Source organism: Dromaius novaehollandiae, chromosome 1 (assembly GCF_036370855.1).
Source record: "Dromaius novaehollandiae isolate bDroNov1 chromosome 1, bDroNov1.hap1, whole genome shotgun sequence".
NCBI classification, from domain to species: domain Eukaryota; kingdom Metazoa; phylum Chordata; class Aves; order Casuariiformes; family Dromaiidae; genus Dromaius; species Dromaius novaehollandiae.
Window position 1 is genome coordinate 1341218 of NC_088098.1, and position 20053 is coordinate 1361270.

General features: G+C 44.6%; 1 protein-coding gene across 2 annotated transcripts in view; it reads right to left on the bottom strand.

The window, feature by feature from the left end:
* Positions 1 to 20053, bottom strand: part of SFMBT2 (Scm like with four mbt domains 2) — a 118354-nt gene that overhangs the window by 49757 nt on the left and 48544 nt on the right. The window contains exons 5-7 of one of the 2 annotated variants that reach the window (XM_026119388.2): positions 19395 to 19483; positions 16250 to 16496; positions 9466 to 9563 (exon numbers count right to left, since the gene is read on the bottom strand). In XM_026119388.2, the coding sequence (XP_025975173.2) occupies positions 9466 to 9563; positions 16250 to 16496; positions 19395 to 19483 (434 nt within the window). Of the gene's footprint in view, positions 1 to 9465; positions 9564 to 16249; positions 16497 to 19394; positions 19484 to 20053 lie in introns of those variants that run through there. The other variant, XM_064500246.1, reaches the window with a different exon arrangement.

Genomic DNA, 20053 nt, shown 5'->3' on the forward strand with positions numbered 1-20053 from the left:
TTCGGTTAGGAAAACACGACGGCTGCAAACTTCAGACCTCACATCAGCCCTGAATTTCAATCCACCAAAGACAGAAAGCATCCAGACTGGGGGGCTGCCTCCTTCACTGCACCAACACCCCCATTTGGAGTGTCTTAACCCCTTGGGGTGAGGTTGCAAAGAAAAGGCTACTTTGCAAAAGGTACATCTGGAAGCAAACGATGTCTCCCCATCAAAAGATTCAGGATTTGATTCACGCTCGCATCCAGCTTCAATACATAAAAAGCTCAGATCCACCAAAGTACTTAATCATGTTTATCTTTAAACATGCAGTAGTTTCATCAACTTTTTAAGTGATTTGTTGATTGAGATGGAAATACTTAAGCGATGTTGCTTCTCATTTTTATTTGAATCAGTTTCTTCGGTTCTGCTGCTTCTATGTGCTCTGGCCTTTTTCAAAGGCAAAAAATAATCCACAGGGGGAAAAAAAAGCAAATAATATTTAAAGCAATTTTACTTCAAAAGCATATCCCCTTCGCTCCACGCACTATGTATCCTAGCGTCAAATCTTCCCAAATCTTCCTGCTCATTCACCATAGCACATAGAGATCATTCCTGTCAGATGAACAGCAAGAGTGAACTCCCAAGGGGAATTCATGGGATCTTGGGTACTTCTACCTTTTGGGAGTCAAAATGCTCTTTGAAGCAGGAATGTATGTTTGTTTGGGGAAGCGCTGCAGGAATAAAAAGTCTGCGTTAATTGTCATTTTTGAGATGGAAAAGCGTTCAGGGAGAAAAAGTCTTTGTATCGTACCTCCCCGGCAAATGGTCAGGGTCTGGGTATCTGATCTCCCTCAGGTATTTAAAGAGAATCATCAGACTTACAGAAACAGCCTTAGATTTCTGCAGGCACAAGGAGAAAAAAGATCTCGACACCGTTCTGCAGCTCCAGGGCTGCAGTTGCCTCAGCCAGCAGGGAATTACTTAGGATTTGGCATATGCTCCTCTTCAAAACTCCAATTAATTTACATAATTTCTAAGAATAGGTTCCACTGAAGTAAAGGCAAAGCTTTTAATTAGTATTAGCCTCAAAGTGAAACACTAGATAATGAACTGCTCTCGCCTTCCTTTATTCGCAGTGACACAAACTACGCCTGCTTAATAAAAGCAGCTGCGAGGAGAGGACTGCCCACGACACTGCTTGTGCTGAGCTCTCCCCCGTTTATTTCCCTCTCGATGGATGTCCTGGTCTTTGAAAATTAGCCTGAAAGAGACTCCAGCAGCTATTCCGAGTGAGTAGACACCATCAAAACTTGCCTTCAAAAGGAGCAGAATTGGTAGAATATCTTGGACCAGTTGAAGCATTTTATAGCTTCATGTATGGTGAACCTTTGCTCCCACCGGCAGGCAATGCTTGCAAGGAGCAGACCTACTGCCTGCATTGACTATATTAATTTTCACCAGCAGATAGCCCACTCTGGGGGTCATTGGTCCTGAAAACCACCAGGACACTGAAAAATCCCTTACAATGCAGCAAGAGTTACACCAAGCAAAATACACTGAATTAACGGGGTACAAGCACTGCTGTCGCTCATTCAAAGGGTCAGGGTCTCCAACATGTTGGATTACAACCCGTGACAGTGTTCATGAGTTACGAATGGAAAATTACAGCACCCTCCACCGAGCAAAAGTCTGCCACTTATGGCCCGAACCACATCGGTAAAACCCAGGGCTGTAATGAATCTCACCATGGATCTCAAGAAGCCGTTAAGCTTGGTGGCACTCACAGTTTTAGTGGCGCGCAGCAGATGTATTTGCAAATCTGCCGGCGTGCACAGACTGTGACCCTCCGGGCCATCCGACAGACGGACGCACTTTGATACTCACCATCATCATTATCATGAAACCCTGTAGTACGTCTTACTATGGCATGCGCTCCCATAGCCCTTCTGCAAGAACATGGATGGACTTTGCAACAGCTCCCTAAAACCAGGATTACCTCCCTTTTCCCAGCTGTAGGACTGAATGCTGGAAAAGCTGAAGATCATGTAACAAGTCAGCGACAATGCTGGGAGGAAAACCCAGGCTCCTAGCTCCCAGCTCTCTTCTTTAGGTATTGAGAGAGCTGAATGATTTTCTCCTTCGTATCCACTGAGACACAAGTAGTGGAGGTTTCAAAAACATCAAGGTGACTTGGGAGCCTAGACATCACTCCAAAGCGATCCACAAACAAGTTTACAAAAGTATTTAGACTGAAGGATGCAGATGGGATTTAGGAAAATGTCTCTGTGGATTACATGCCTAAGATAATAAAATCACTGGCCTCCACTAAGCACTGGCACTAGGTCTTGACCTCAACAAATACTCTTCAAAATCACAGTAGTAATTTGTATCTTCTGGCCCCTAAATACCTTGCAAAATCTGGCATTTGGTTATGTCTACTCAACCAATGTCAGTTAAGTGCAGATACACTCAACTCTGTCCATATATCGGCAGGGGTCTGGCCACCGAAGGATGGAGCTCTGGTACTTTCATACTCCATGGGACAATGCAGAGACAGCAGTAGGACTTGGCCAAGTTGCTTTTACATGTGACATTTTGAGAAGCTGTATCATGAGCTGGTTGCTCTAGCTGTGTCCACAGTCCGAGGGAGGGCAGCTCCTTCAGACCTGTGAAATGCTCATTCACAGCCCACCCTGCTCAAGACACACCACTGAAGACATCTCATTTTAGACCCAGCAGCTTACACAGTTCGTAGATAAGAGGACAAACCTCTAATTTGAACCATGATTTTCAAATACCTGAATAAAATTCAGGGCTTTTCTGGTCGATGCTAATTACAAGACTGGGACATTGTGCAAAATTCAGAACTAAGTCTGAGTGCTGAAAAGTTGCAAAGCTGATTAGAAACAGTGAACAATTAATAGATGGTTGACCTGAGTCTCCTTTAATTCTCACCAGCTGTAACAGTGTGAAATGCTATTGCCTTCAATCACATCTCTCCTGGTTTACTCTACCAGAAGACACAGAAGAAGCAGGCCCCATCTGGTATGATTGGAAATATATTATTTGATTCAGTTTTTATTTTGAAAGTAATCACTTCCCCCAGTGTTCTCCCTAATTCCCCAAGAAACTCACTGCTTCTAATAGCCTAATTCTAATCACAAAGCTCATGTGTGGTAACCAGTCACAAAGACCGCAATAGCAGTGGTTAAACTGCCTCTATAGGAATCTGGCATTTATCTTTTAATTGAAAAAAAAAAGGGGGAAAAAGAAAGAACCCCTCCCAAATACAGCCCTCTGCATTATTTGCAGATGAATCGGTCTTGTTTGCAATTCACCAGCTTCCTTCGCTAAACATGGAGCAATTTTCCCTGAAGACACGCTCTCTGCAGGGAGGCAGAAATTCCCCTGTTAAGAAACAACGTGAGCAAATAGCCCCTCGGTCTGACAAGTGCAATTGAGGGAAGGCCAAAATATAGAGGTGCTGGGGTGGGATGAAGAGGAAAGGGGGCTGGGGAAAGAGGCATTAAAGATATTTTGACCCCAAAGCTGAAGGAATCAGTTTGACAGCCAGTTACGAACTCCAGCTACCAAAGAGCCCCTGAAAAACTCCAGACGCTTTCTGCCTTAGGACTGAATTTAGCCCTATGGATTTTAAGCTTCTCTTGTTGAATAAAAATAGTTTCCATAGAAACAGCAACATTGCAGAATAGCCGGTCTCAGTCTGAAAACACCTTCTCCGTATGGCTCGGCCTGCTGCAGATGGCATTAGGGCAAAGATCCCCTCCTGCGCAGCGTGCTTTCATTTGCCGGGGCGGTGGAAACACGGGTGGCAGAGGTAGGGTTAAAAGAGATGGATATGCATCCGCTTCATATGTCTCCCACCAGAATTATAGCATTAGGCATCTGTGGACAAACCAGCCCGCTTCCCCAGAGTTCACTAATGAATCTTTGCTGCATCACACACAGTGCCCCCATTTTACAGGTGGGAAAGTTGAGTGGCATGGAGAATACAGGTGGGCATACCCTAATTTGAACGCTCCTAACGAAAACATCAGCATCTCTATTTGCACCCCTCAATAAGTACCGAGGCCGTTCATTGAAAGGGAGTCAGTCCTCATAGGCCCTTTTTTGGACCAAGTCTGCCCTCATTTATGTTGCGCCAGTAATAACTATTGCGAATCAATGGGAATTCACTAGAGGAGAGAGGATCATAACAAATTCAGTGCACACCCAGGGCTGCAAAGGTGCTATAAAACCATTAGATACACAGCTACAGGTCAGAGTTGGCTTTTGTTTTCTCCAGTAAAAATCATCCGTCTCCGGATGGATGACTCTTGGGTATCACTAATTAAATGGTGCATGTGAGCCTCTCTCACCAGAAAGCACTGCCGTGCCCAAGCATGCCGAAAGAGGCAGAGTTTGGGTCTTCACCTACAAGCTTCCCCGCACCAAGCTGGGGTGCAGTAAGCAAACTGGATCACGCCCCTTCGCTAACCTCTCAGAGTCCTCAGAGACCTCTGGCATGTACCAAGAATGAAAAACGCGTGTGCTAAATGCACAGCCAGCGGGACGGGAAAGGCAGCAGGCTGCGGGATCCTGTCCCCGTTCGGCCCATCTGCTTCGCTTGAATACCATCCAGCGCTTCTCCTCGAATCCTGATTTTCATATGGTGCTGCTGAACAGACCCTGAGGGCATCTCAGACAGGGTTTGGCTTTATTTACCTCCACGGCTTGCTCTCCCCACCAGGCTCCCTTGCAACGGCTGCGGTCGGAAGGGAGACACCAAGACCTCATGACGGTCCCTGGACCATGCAGGGAGCACCAGGACCCATCTTGCCTCTAAAACAGCGCAACGTGTTGACAACGGAGACACCTGCACTCCAAAAGCCACCATGGCAGGTATATTTGTCAGGATCTCTGCAAGAAATGCTGGTTATTAGTCCTACAAAGGTAAGTGGCTTTAATGCGCTGAGGCTGAAGTGGGTCAAGAGGCAGGTGATAAACAAGAACCAGACTTGGTCTCCCAGCCAGGGGAAAATAGCAGTCGGGGAGGAGGGCTGGCGAGCACCACGGATGGGGAAGAACAGATGGAGTATAAATAATCTGGCAGCCTGCAAACGACGTGGCGACTCGTGGATTATTAAAGCACAGCACGCGCAGCAAAGGCCAGCCAAGACATCAGCGCTCGGAGGGGCTGGGAAGCGCTTACACTGGATTTTGGCTTTCCAAGTGAAACCAAACACACATCCAGTTTAACCTGCGGCCTCCGCACGTGCCCCTCTGTTATGGGGCTGGAGCCAGAAAATCCCTATTGGACTTCTAAGTCTGTCCTTCCACCCAGATCAGGATGGAGCATAAAGAGCTCCTTGAGCTTCTCTAGCTCACAGAGAAACTCCTCCAGCAGAGCCCACTAATGGAAGAAAACACCCTCAAACACCTTATGAATTTATTGTGAACTTTTGGGAGACAATGTTGTCCTTCTTTTAAAATAATCACAATTTTGAAGAAATATTCCATCTGAATCTCAGATGGAATGTATGCAATTCAGCTGGTGGAAAAAGTATATATATTTGGGATAAGGAGACGAGTCCTGTTTAATATTTCTCCTCATATTTTTGGAATGTGCAACTAGAACTATCACCTGTCCCAGATATCAGGAGGCAGTTCCCACCTCGGTGCTCCCTTTCCTTCCAGACTGATATACCCATTACTCAAGGCTATTAGTCTTAGCACTAATTAATACTATCACTGATCCACAGGAAAAATCTGAATACCCATTAGAAGCAGGGGTACACTGGACTGGGCGTAGTGCAGAGCAATAGATGTTTTTGCCAGAGAAATAACAATTTCCAGTGAAAAAAGCAACTTTAGGAAAGGAGGACCAGAAGGGTGGGGTCGAGAGGAGTAAGACCAAAATGACAAACTACCTTTAAATCAGGAATTGGCACCTGCCTTAGAAAAACCCTCTCCCATTTAACGGTTTGTGGTCTTCAAGCGACTTAACAGAGTTTGGGTTGGGAATGTGGTTGGAGACAGCTCCATCCAGGCTAGTCATCAGGACCCACTTTATAGCGACTGGAGAGGAACTGGCACATACAGGATGTCCATATTGTCCATATGTAACATCTATAAAGCAATGAGAGGCACCCCACACTCTGGGCAAGATTCAGTTGCCCAAACAGAGGTGTCTGGGATGGACTGAGATACTCCCAGGAACCCAAGGCCTCTACATGGGGCCAGCAGACACGGCACAGGAGACCAAGAGGAGCATAGCGAGATGTCAGATAAGATCCTCTGGGCAATAATTGCCTCTCTGGGGAACCAAATCCCATGATCTATGTCCAACTTTCATCTTACTCAAGCTACAGGGCTTTACATCTAAAAAAAAATGCACTGGTTCATAAGTCTTAGGGCTAAAAGGTGCTGTGTTTGGAGTCTGTCTTCCTGACACGAGGCTCCCCCTATAAAAGCACCAGCAATGCCATCACTGAAGCAAGCATCGATGTGCTTACTTTAAATTAGGCCTTGACAGTAGTCCAGTCACCCTTATTCTATACCCAAAGCCTTGACCAGTTTCTCAGGTGACCTCTGAAGCCTAAGCCATAGTTTGTGATGGATACTCAGCTAAGCATGGGGATCACTGCATTACCCTCGAATCGGAGCACAAACAGTAGAGGACACCTCTCCTTGGGTTATGACCTTTCAGAAGGATTTATGCTCCTAAACTATTCAAACCATGCTTGAAAATCCTGTCTTTATTTAAGCTTCTTAAGGATCAACATGTTTCCTGAAAAGAACGGAATGACAAAATAGTGGATGGGTTGCAAAACGCTTTCGCAAAGAAAAAAACTTATCCCAGGAGGTGCAGTTTGCAAAACACTATGTTTAGTAGTTATATAATAGCAACATTTTCTGGCAGTTATACATCACATTCCTTCTCAAAGGACCCTGAAGCATTTTGCAAACACTTTCAACATATGGCCAAGTGTAAAATAGCACCAGAAAGAAAGACGTTCCTATTCGCAGCCTTCTCTGTGTTTTTTTGCAATCAGCTTTTGTGGTCTGGGGGCTTGTGACCGCTGCTTGGAGGCTCAGAATATGAATTTTGGCTGTGCCATTTCACTGCTCTGAGTTTCAGCTTCCCCATGGGTAACTTGGGATCGACTTTTGCAAAGGACTTTCTGACCAGCCGGTGAAGACCACCACACACAAGTTCAGCTCTGCTGCACCGCTGAGCACTGATAATTCAGGTTCAAGTCTATGCAGTGAGGGGTCTCAGGTAGATCCTGACCTTCTCGCACCAAAATTAAAGAGCATTGCCACAGATGGCAACGGTGGGTGCTAAACCCATAAAAGGAGTCACTTGTCCCACAACAACGTGGACCCGCTTTTCCAGCATCCCGATCCGGGAACAGTTTGACAGCGTATTAATGATACTGCCCATGGTTGCGCACAACTCAAATGACAACAGTAATTTAAGTCTCAATCCAGGAAAGCAAATATGCATCCGCTCACCGTAGGGAAAATTCATGTCTGTAGAGCAAGCACTTATGTTCTCCTCGCACACAGATTTCTGTAGGGGCTGAATATAATTGCTCAATGTGCAGTATACCATGTCCATCAGAGTAAACATTTCTAGCTTTCCAGGAAACCAAGATCTTTAACAGTTGCCAGCTGTCAAACTCTGTGTTTTATATCTCATCTAACACATGACAGCTACAGTAGCGCAGAGTCCCCTGGCACCATGTAGAGACATTAGTTCTGTGCTGGTTTTGCAAAAAAGAAAAAAAAAAAAAAGGCATCTTTGGAATCAACACTGTTTGCTAGGATCTGGGATTCTCCTTGGAAAAAATCTAAACATTCCCTTATCTTGTAAGATCAGACAAGCGTAATTTCACTGAGTCAGGCTTGCATAGACCTTTGCAGCGGTGGGACTTCAGGTGGTTGTCCTCTTAAAATAGGGCTGAGGAAGACAGGGTGGAGGAAGGTAAGAGTTGAGATGGCTCCAAAATCCCACCACAGTCAGTGGGAAATTCTGCCTATGGATGTGAGCAGGAGCGCAGATGATCCCCAAATCTGAACCTCCCACTGGTTTAGACCAAAGTAGCTCTGAAGACGAAAGTCATTAACAGGATGGCTCTCTGATCTGGTCCTATGTCTTCAAACATCATCTCCCACCCTCAGATTTGGAGATCGGACTAAAATGATGCTCACAAGTAAAACAAATTTATTCAACATCCTGCTTTCCCAGGCCTGGAACCAGGGACTTAGATATGACCAGATGTTGAATTCAGCTCTCCTTGTGTTGGGCTTTCACAGTACGAATAAAGAAGCCACACTCCTGCCTTTTTTTTGTCATGCATGGCCCCAAAGTAACACTCCTCTTGGGCCACTGAAGCAATCCAATACCTTGCCTTGTCTCACAAGAGGAACATCCTCGCAAGCCCCAACCATACGGCACTACAACTGGGATTTGCTGAGTTTAAATTTACAGCCCTCGCACAATAATTAAAATAAGTGGGTATAAGTTGGGCATGCTGAGAAGAGACACCAAAACAGCTGCAAGTTATAAACCAAAAAGAAAAAACAACAAAAAAAAAGTGTTTTATGAGCCTCATCAGAAGCATTCTTCACTCTCATATGGACGGGAATAAGATTTACGCATTAGGTATTCCCTACCGTTATTTAATCCTTGCCCCACACAAGGCATTTTTGATGCTGAGACTTCAAACGCAGACTGGGGAAGCTTAACAGAGTCCAGGGATCAAAGTGCTGTACGAAAAGAGGCTCAAAACTCTCCGCGCACCATTCCCACCGCAACACGGGACCGCTCCAACGCACGGCTGTGCCGAAAGCCAGCGCGCAATCTTCCCACCCGATAGCAGCCCCTGCCTCGGCCGATTCCCAAATTAAGGGTTTCATTCCAGCATAACGGCAGTGCAGATTGGGGAAGGGATATTAAAGCTGGTGCCTTGGGGCTGAAGCAGATCTCTAGCTTTAAAAACCCTGGGTGAGAAAAGAAACAGCGTGGGAGCAAATTATCTCCCACTACAGGGCCCTGAAGGAGGTTTCTCTGCCTTGCGACACATGACCACACGAAGATTTGGGTATAAAGATCCCAGAAAGCTGGCTAGCTTATGCCCACTTTAATACTACTTTACTCTAAATTAGCCCTATGCTTTCACAGCTTGTCTATGATGCCTTTTGCACAGGCCTAATATAATAAGACACATCAAAAATGATGCTGCAGGAATCAGTGCTGATCACTCCATCACTGCCTGCAAGATGCCAGTTCCCAAAACGGGAAGCCCACGGAGAGCAAAACTCCTTTTTATACAAACATCTCACTTGCGACCTTTCGCAGTGATATATTAGCGCGCGAGCATTTTCCTGCAAAAGTTTTAACACAAGCTGCTAAGCACCGCACAATATTTATTCACTGCGGGTCCCGTAGCTGAAGGAGAAATGTGCATCTTTTACCTTGAATACTTCCATCGGAAGAGGAAAATTTGCTGCATCATTAAGGGATTTTTCCAGAGCGCATTTCCACTCAGATATAGTCTTCAGAGAATAGATATCTAAAGGGATGACACAAAAAAAAACAACAGAAAAAGGTAACTGTTCAGGGATGAAACATTTTTGAAAGACTTCAGTCCCTGTGTCATGAAAATGGATAGTCAAAGTAAAATGAACAGCATGTACATTTGAAGCTGTACAGTGTGGATAAATTCAGCACAAAAGCAACTAGCAGGGGCGCATTTGAGGAAGATCGTGTTTTCTATCCCGGAGTAAAAAACAGACAAATACACATTCTTCATTTTCTGTTGAAGAAACAAACAACGCACTTTCTCATTACTTCAAAAAAAGAAATCCCCTGTTCTGATTTTCAGTTCTCAAAATACCTTATGTTTTGCAGGCTGAGGAGCCTTGGGTTTTCAGCCAGTATTAATTATATCTGAACAAAACCAGAAATGTCTTTACTGATGCTTCCGTTGATTGGGAAGCCTCTTTTTTTTCCTTTTTTCTTTTATTATGGGGCGGTAGGTGTGGGAAGGCATGGAACATTTCAGCTAAATCTCCACCCAGACACATTTGTCGGCACCACACAGAAACCGGAGCATTGCACCAATGCAACAACAAATCCTTATGAATTCTGCTCACTAGACTTTTTTTAGCAACATCTTTGTGCAGATTCACATTGCTTTCAGTGAGTTTCTTTAAATAGGTTTAATATCATTAAATCATTATATTAGCCAGCCCTTCATCATGATTCATTGCCGTGAAACACCCATGAATCATCAAAGGAAACAATGTAGGAAACAACACAATGATGAAGAACATTATATTGGATTTACTTCTGCCCTAGAAAACATATTGTTATCCTGCCCGTAACAAGTTATTGCAGAGCATTCATATCAAGGTCTTAAGGAGACAAGATAGGTAGATAGATTGCAACAATTATTAAAATGTAAATGAACATTTATTACCCAATAATAAACTTGAACCTCGATAGGGAGTGAATAGCAGGAAGCTTTTCTTTTGTCAGTTTGGCTTTATACACTTGCATCACACTTTAATTTGGCCCAATTTATATTTAAATTCTGCACATCTAATCACCAAATATATTTGCTGTCTAGCGAAGATTTACTGTGGTATCTTACAATTCTGAAGGAGAAAATAAAAAATAAATTAAAAAAAAGGAATTGGCAAGCACTGTTTTCACCTAGCACTGACAGTACAAGAGAATTTTATGCTCTGATCTCAACAGATTTAAGACCTTATCAAAATAGGATTTGCAGAATCACTCTCTGGAAGTGGATGTATTTATACTTCCACTATATCAAACCTTGCTACTTCAGACAGACATCAAGGATATGCATATGAATTTAAACACACTTAAAGGGAAATGTTAACCTTTCAGGGCTGTATTTTGCATTCCTTGCCTGTCTGATTATTAATGGGAACATACATTTCAAGCCTCTGTTTACAGCACGTGCAGTGGTTGCGAGTGTTAAGAAGTTCACTCTCCATTTAATCATTCATTATTTTATAGACCTGTTGCCCCAGTTCTCCCTTTCCTCTGCTCAGCCTGAAGTGCAGGAAGGGAAATGAGCTGCCTTGTTTCTCCCTTTCCAGCTTAAATGATGCCAAACAGGGCAATGCCCAATTCTTCATGATTTTGCCCCAAGCTGCAGACTGTCTGTTGCTTGAGCAGCCCTGAGCACAGATCAGCAAAGGTCCCAACAGCCCCCTCTTCTACGAAGCTTTCATGGTGGGACAGCAAGGAAAACATGGGAAAATAACTCCCAGAACTCATAATTGTTGAGAAGACCCCAAAGAGGTAACCTTGATGGTCAAAGAATGCAAAAGAAAATATTTTTTTTCTTAAAAGAAGGTCTGGCCCAGGGCATCGCTGCCTCCATGGCCTTTTCTATTTACCCTCGTATGACCTCTGTCTTCTACTGTGCAATGGCAGTGAAGCACAGGAGAAAAGAAGAAGGTGGCATTTTGGGTGACTCTGCTCCAAATCAGTGAAAACAAGTGTCAGTCTTTTGTGCGGAGTCAACAAGTTTTGAAAGATAAAGACAACTCTAATGATTTCAATAACCAGAAAGCAATATTATATGTGCATTTCATTAGATGGTGGTGGTTAATTTACGCCAGCAAGTTTATGGACACTAAATCTCATGGTTAAAAGAGCATAAAGCATTTTGTTTAACTGATAGTGTTGCAGGTAATTGAACAAAGTGTACTGTGTCAATTTGTATTTAGGTTAACAAGGAGTGAGCAATTAAAATGACTGCCAATTTGCCTTTAACTAGAAAGTAACATAAAATGAGACAATCTCTTCCTGCATAAACAGTTGAGGCAAGATCACTGGTGGTTCAGTGTCAAGGGGTTTCTGCCAATTTGCACTAGCAAGGAAGCTTATTTTGGATTTGGTTATACACCTGAAGAGGAAAAAGATGCTATTTTCTCTCTGCAGCAGTTAAAAGGGTTTGCAGGACATAAAGAGCTCCTGAAGGTTCCCAAGTGGAGAAGACAGCAAGGGTGCTATTTCCTAAGGACTCTCCTGCAAATTCTTGCATGTTAAGGGGGTTGCTCAGATCTGGAGAGCCTCAGAAAAGAGACCTCTCCACAGAAACGTTATAAACTTCTGGATCCACAGGATCTCCTTTGTAGGACGCAAGATGTGCTCTGCATCTCGAAAGACCCAGCAGTACCAGTCACACAGAGGAAGCTTGGCCACCTCTCAACCTGCCAGGCAAGGTGAACCTCAACCTGGCAGCCTCCAGAAGTGGATCAACGTAGTGAAACCACAGCCCAGACACACAGGGAAATAAAGTTAATGGTGCATATGCAACATTTGGGTCAACGGCAGGCAAAGCACTGTAACAACCCACAGGGCTGAAGTGCAACTGAACCGCCTCATTTTATAGTATTTGTGCACATGGCACTCAGAGACCAATTCTGGGAGTCTCCTCAGCATCTCCTGGGAGGAGGAGGAGATTCATAAAGGCTTTGATATGCAAGCTAAGGTCATTCCTTTATCAGTCAAGGAGCCATCTCAACTGGCTTCAGATCTCCAGAAGCTAGATGACCAGGTCTGTGCTAGCTGCTCTCAATTCCCTGAGTGGGGAGTGGGAAAAAAATAGGCTTATGAAGACATCATTTCATCTGACTTATGTTAGATATCCACTTTGGATGAGAGGAATTGCTGTCTGGTGCCCACTTCTCTCCACTGACCATAAAGAAAAAATAATTAACTTATGCTGAAGCATCTTTTCAATGCCTGCACTACAACAGATGAATCCAATTCCTTCTGTGTAAATAACAATATATTGCCTGTAGATTGTTTCTCCTTACTAAGAAGGTCCATACCAGTCATAGCAAAGGTCTTTTTAGCCCAAATCCTGTTTACTAGAGAAGCCAGTAAGAGCAGCCTAGGAAAGCGTGTAGGAAGGAGGTTAAGCAGGTAGGGATGTGTCCCCAGTACGCTCTCCTGGTCTCCAGCCATCCAGGGAACACTGCCTTCCTCTTTAAACACAAGCATCCCACTAGTCACCTCCCAGCCCACTGGCACCCAGGATGGTCTTAAGGGAGAGGTTCCTTATCACTGGCTGTGGTTCAGCGACTTCATCATTGCATTTCTTTAGAGCTTTCTGCCACACAGCTCCTCATCTTGACAATTTGCTGCTGCTCAGCTGCCTGCTTGTTCCAAGACTTCTTTTGCATGCTTTTTACTTTGCAATGGATCCTCTGATCCTCGAGCACCAGCCACTTCACTGTTTTCCCTGCCCTTCCTGCGGGTCAATGAGATATCACAACTGTCTCTCAGTAAGCTTTGTTATCTGTTGTGCTGTGGTAACATCAAATGGCCAACACAGTTCACGGCGTTGGAGGTGGAACAAGAAGCATTCCCATCACCAGAAGCAAAGCAAAGATCTCTGAGGCACCACCAAAAATAATTTTAAAATTAGAAATGCATCAGATTCCCATTTCTGACTGGTTACTCCCGGACCGCAGAGCTTGACAACTGGGTAGCACAGAAGAAGGGATCAGGAAAACATCCTTGGAGGAAGTATTCTGGAAGAGAGGACTCATGAGCAAATGGAAGGGTTCAGACCCAAAAGGTCTGTTTCTCAGGGACCTCCAACGAGACACAAGCTCAGGTGTAAAGCAATGCACCTCTATATAAGTCAGTGGAAGTCAGGATGAAGATCTGAACCACTGAACTCATTAATAACAATGTTCACTAAAAGCTGAACAGCCAGAGAAATGACAAGGAGAGAAAACATGCCAGATAAAGAGAAAAAGACAAAGAAATCCAAAAAGCAGTGAAATCAAGGAGAGGAGAGAGGAAGTATACACAATTTCAGCAAAGAAAGAGAGTCCTATAACCAACCTAGCGATAGGACAACCAAAAGAAAAGGAGCGAGAGAGAAGGAAAGACAAGCAGATAAAAGCAGGAAAGAGTAAAAGCAGAATGGAATAAACAAAGAAGAGGTACAAAGGTGATCAAGGCCATTTCTGTATTGATTCACCAAACCTACACAGGACAAGAGGGCTCAAACATGATCAATGAAAAGCTGTTTCTCTGTAACGAAAAACACTCTGCGAAATAACAGAGTGAGTGATATTCATGCTCTCTACCGTTCGCATCTAATTTAGAAGTGAAAGGGAGCATCGACTTCCTACCTCATCAGTGAGGAAAAACAAGCATTTCTGTAGAGCGTTGAAGAGACCCTGAGTTAGACCCTCAACCTGGACAGACACTGTGAGCACCATTGGGGGTAACCGCTCTCAATCGGGTGTGATGAAGAAGAGTCACATCAGAAATACCTGCCCAGAGGAGGACTCCCTCTCTCTTAACGCTGACACCAGTGGGAAACCTCCACCCAGGACATGAGGAAAAGGAGGCACAGACCTGGACAAGTCATCCACCTACACAGGAAAAGCTGGAATAAAATCTAGGTCTGCTGTGCTGAATCCTATGTATTTACCAAGAAATCACCTCAATTTGCAGGGGGAATTTTGGTTCTGGGGAATCCAGTTTGGAGCTGCAGACAACCGGCAAAGGTGGGCCATGCTCCACAGGACTCTGCAAGCTGCTTTGCGGCCCTGAGTATAAGCCACAGCTTTATGAAACATACTGATATTGCATGTTTTCTACCCCAAAGCAGACCCACATGCAGCAGGCTCAGCTGTCACATTTAACTAAATCCCTAACTCCAAGAGAACTCAAGTCAAACAACTTGACTTGACCAACTCAACCAACTCAGGTAAGACCAACTTTTAAGTCAAACACCACGAGTAGAGAAAACCCCAATTGCCCAGCGACTTCCACAGAGTTTTGACCAATAATATTGGGGCTGAAGGAATCAATTCACCCCTCCCGTCTTCCCCCAGAGTAATGAGCACTGCCTGGAGATAGTCACTCCTCCAGATAACCTGCCACTCTGTCCATGGAAATGGGAACAGCTCCAGATGCTGCCACTGGGTGCCTCTACAAGGGTTCCTCCAGGAGGCTGCCAGCAGCCCTGATCCCCTGCTGTGGTTCCTAGGCTGAATCGTGCTTGCTAAACCTTAATTTCCTTAGTAACGCTTATTTTCTTATCTGCTCTCCCCCTACACTGAGCCTTGCCCTCCTTCCTGCCCTGCCCGTTTGATCCTGCTCCCTTTGCTGATCCCAGTCCCGCTGTTTGGAGTCTGATTTCAGCTGATCTTCAGACCTTGCTCTTGCTCTGCGCCTTGACACAGACTGCTTGTGCCTGGCGCTTCTGCCTGGCTCCTGCCCCTTGCATATCTCTTGCCCTTGGATTTGCAACTTCCACAGTTTCTGAGCCTGCACTCCCTGGTTTCCTCCTTCCAACCTGGTCTGAACACTCAACTCAACTCTAGACACCTCCTTCTCTAAGTTGGAACTCCTGAAGCTGAACCTGGTCCAACATACTTGAAAAAACTTTGCTCCCTTGGAGGCAACGTAGGACAAAGGCTGCAGTCTTCCAAATATAAAAGACCTCAATCTACCACTTGCTGAGAGAAGTATTTTCTTGACTGCTAGAGAGAACCCCTCCAAGGGCAGGTTGACACGGACAGGCAGATGAAGCCAGCTCCCCCACCACACACTCTGAGCTGGTCAAACACAAGGCAGGTCATCCTCAGCAGCTGTACAGCCACATTACAGGTGAGCATGGAAGGCATGTTAGATCAACCATGAGGTCCCAAACCACTTTCCCCAGCCCCAGGAAACTTCATGGAGATCCACTGCCATGCAAGAGAAACATGTGCAAGCGCCGCAAGACAGACTGGTCTCTGGGGCATGGTGAGGGGTAAACAAGCAGAGCCCAAGCTGTACTGAGGGATGTCATTTAGGACATCTGAACCCAAATGTAGATGTATGTACGTTCTTTCCTGAACAGCCCTACATTAAAACGCTGTTAAGAGGTGGAGACTTTCCTAAAGAACTACACTCACTGGAAGCAGTGTTAACTGCAAAGGTACAGACAGGAAAACAGCAAAAAAATTTGCTCCATCACATAGAAAATCTATGACATGACCAAGACGTAAACCTGGTCCTCCCACCCTGACCCCAAGAATGCATCTGTGTAGGGTCAGCTCTCACAAACAACCTGTTTTCCAGGTAGAAAGTCAAAGCAGTCAAAGCAATGTGAATGCTGGAGAATAAGAGCATATTTGCAAAATGTCTCAACACATCAGCAAATGCAGAGAACAGAGGTTGCATTTTTAGGGAGCTATTTACCTGCAGGTGGGTCCATTCTGTATTTATTCTCTTGACACCAACCGACTGGTCGAAGTCTGCAATCCAAGTAAAACAACCACTGGTCATAGGATTCAGTCTCCTCCAATCCCACATAGCGAAGGCGTAATCTTCCTCCAACATTTTCAACCACACTAACTATCCAGTACTGAAAGGGATTCTGGGAATCCTGCAGCTCTATTAAGGAATCAACTGTAATGAGGTCTACAGGGTTTTTTCCTCGCAGAGGCTGTTTGAATAGAAGCAAAACTCCTTATTTTAAACTTTAGTTGAAGACTTCTCAAGGAAACAGATGACAGCAGATTATTTTTGTTTTTCACACCATCATCCAAGCGATCAGCAAACAGTCTGTTCTTCTTCTATTTTACCCAATGTCTTCCAAGTGCAAATTCAGAAGTAAAACAGAAAACAACAGTTGTGCTAATTCCTCAACCGACATCAACAACAACAACAAAAAAGAATTATAAAGGTGGAACAGCTCATAAGGCACATCCCCTTAAGATGCTCCCAAACAATTCAAAGCCCAGTTATATTGGGGGATTTCAAACCAAATTCTCATCAATTCCAGCTCATAAGAACCGATCACAGGACTAGACCCTGGTAGTTACCTAAACGGCAACTATTTGGGGCATGACCCTGAAAGCCCTCTGTGTGCCAATCTTTCCTACCCAAGACCTGAGCTTGCTCCTATGGACATGGACAGCAAATTGTTCTCCATCACCATGGGTGCAAGAGGGTCATTCCTCCAAAGCCCACCAAGGCCAGCGGCAGACTCCCACCAGCTTTCGTGGGCTTTGGCTCAAACCCAAGGCACACAGGATTTTCTGGGTCAAGCCACCGAGAAACACCAGCGAATGAGGCTCTTTGCCTACGTGCAATGTTTTCTGTGATCCCAGTTTTGCAACCATTTGCACATGTGCTTAACTTTACACCTGCAAAGCTGCCAACCACAGGCATTAAAAAATCATGAGATGTTTTTCAAAATCATCCCTTTGGGGCTCTGTGCTTTTGTTTTATGATTGTGAGCCTGTTTGGGTCATCAAGTTCCTCTCCACAGCTCTCAGGATTAGATTTTTTTTTTTTAAGCCAGTTGGGATTCTTACACAATTTCTCAATTCCAGGGATTTAAGAGCAGCACTAAAAATCACCCTAAGAGTTGGAAATATTGCTCCCCAAAAAAGCTTCAGGAGTCCTCAAGCGAGATGCTAAGCACAGGCAAAATATGCAAAAGACTAGGTCAATTTGTGTGTGTGTATGCTTGTCCCACTTCAATTGAATTAAAAATATATATACCTTTCAGGGTATTTTTACAATATTTATTTTGTAAATCAGAGTCAGCCTGAGAATGGTTCTTTTTAAGGCTGGCTGGAAAAAAGGAAGATGAAAGCCTTATTTTTAGAAAAAAATCTCTTTCAGGTTGAATTTTGAAAATAGTCAAAATTCTGAAATGTAACTAATTTTGATTTCCTTTGTATTAAGCCAAAAATGCAGGTAACAGAATGAGAATTTGGTAAAAATATAATTAAAATTAACTAAAATGCTATCACATGTACAGTTTTAACAAGCTCTGTCATTAATAGGTATTCCTCAGAACCACATATTTGCCATTATAAGCCACTCCTCTATTGTATATATTAGGAACACCTATATAATCTCCTCAAACATTATTTAATGGCAAAATACAGTGTCAAAATTTAATAATATCATGGAAATCTACTTCCATGTGATTTTTCTCTCATACAACAGCTTCATTGCAACAAAACATTCTTTAACACCAAATGACAGTGTAATGATTTAACTTATTATAATAGATCCCTGGCAATAAAAAAAAGCTAATATTGCTTCTCTGATTCGTGCGCTAAATCCTAAGCCAATGGGTTGTCACTTCCCCCTGAGAACTGAGCGGCTAAGATTAATAATTGGGTTGCATGAAATATTAACATTTACCATAATGCAACAACTCTTTATATGCATAGCTAGAGTGTTAAAAAAAAAAAGGCATCACTGCATATTGATTTAACAACACGACAACAATCTTGCAGCACTCACGAACAGCAAATCTGTGGACAGGGAGTTACATACACCGAACGCCACGGACGCCACTAAGCACATATATTGCATAAAACACCGCTGGAGAACGGGCTAGGAAGTGTTTCTGGACAGGGCACTGTCTGATTTCTCTGCATTTCTGCCCTGGGACTGTCTTTTTTTGCCTGCCGAAAGGGAAGGGGGACCCTAGCAATGTCCAGCAACAAGGTGGCAGCAGACACGGGCATCGCTTGGGGCATGAAAGGGCTGCCGCTCGCCCCGATCGAGAAGAAAACCCTGCTGATAGGCTATGCAGGAGGGACAAAATGATCAAAAACGGCGCCTGGAGGTGCACCCACCTTCCAAAGGGCCAACACAAGCACTTACAGAAAGGTCAACCAGGCACAGCACCCACACGAGAGCAGGGCAGGTCCTCCTGGAGAGGCTGCCCAGCTCACACGGTTTCAAGGTGACCCTGTGAGATCTTTGTCAAAGACACTGAAGTGAGTCGAGGTTGCCCAAGGGCAAGTGTCCCCATGGACGTGCTGCACAGACTTGGCCATCTGGGTGCATTTGTAGAAATATCTCCTCTCCTCTCCTGCCTGCTGCTGGCTGAGGGCATCTCACACTGCTTCCCTGCTAAATCTGACTCCTGCTTTTAGGTAGACCTTGAGGAGGGAAAGTACTTGGGAAGCAACTTCTATGCACACACAAACATGACAGTGCTCCCCATCAACCTGCTAAGCCCCTTCTCCAACCATGACCCAAAAGCTTGGGCCATCAGTTTGGTGGAGCTAACAGGGTCCTAAAGGGCTGCGTCCTCCTTGCGACAGGCTCTCTCAATCCTCTCCTGCATCGTCCAGGCTTTTACGAGCACCGAACTCCATTAAATAAAAGGCAAAATAAACTACCCCGTAACTCGGTCAGAAGCAGAGCCAGCGGAGGTCAAGGCAACGTCGCCGCTGACTCTCGGCCAGCGCTGGCTCGGGTACGCTCACGGCACACGGACATCGCAAGCACGCAGCCTCACACGCCGGACACCGCTGCAGCACGAACACCGCGACGCGTTATCAGAGAGAAACTGCAATCTAATACATACGCCTTCCAGCAAATTCGCAGGTGCGGTCCGGGCGCCTGTCAAATCCTGTATGAGAAACTCTGTCCAGTCCACGTATTTCTCTTTGATTGCTGTGGAGCGTGGGGAAAGAAAAGAAATATTTAGCACGGCGCATTGCAATGGACTTGCCACATATATTTTAAAGAGATTTCCTCTGGGATTAGCAGCCCTGTGTTTAAAGTTTTGGATACAACCACAGTTCAGACCAGGAAAAAAAAGCTAGTTCTTTGCTCAGCTCCTTGGGCCACCTCCGCAAGGACGTGCAGCTAGATCCCAAAATAAGGGAAGGAGACCTCGCTCCGCTGCAGGCAGTGGCAGTGATTTACAGCACCACAGTTTATCAGCTACATCGCTCTTGATCAAAATTAGTCCCTGCTTGCGTAACCACTTGTTTCCTGCTTATCACATATGCTCAGATATGATTTATAAGGTCTCTTTGTATGTTTTCTAATGGCCTCAGAGAAAATAAGTTATGCAAACTTGCAATTCCTCAGCAGGACCATAGCGGAACTGCAGGCACTTTTCCCCACAGAGCCAAAAAAATCAACCTCGAGAACATCATATGTCAGACGCATTAATAAACTCGCACGTTAAGAAAGACGTGAACAATTTACCAGGAACACCTACTTCACTTCACAAAA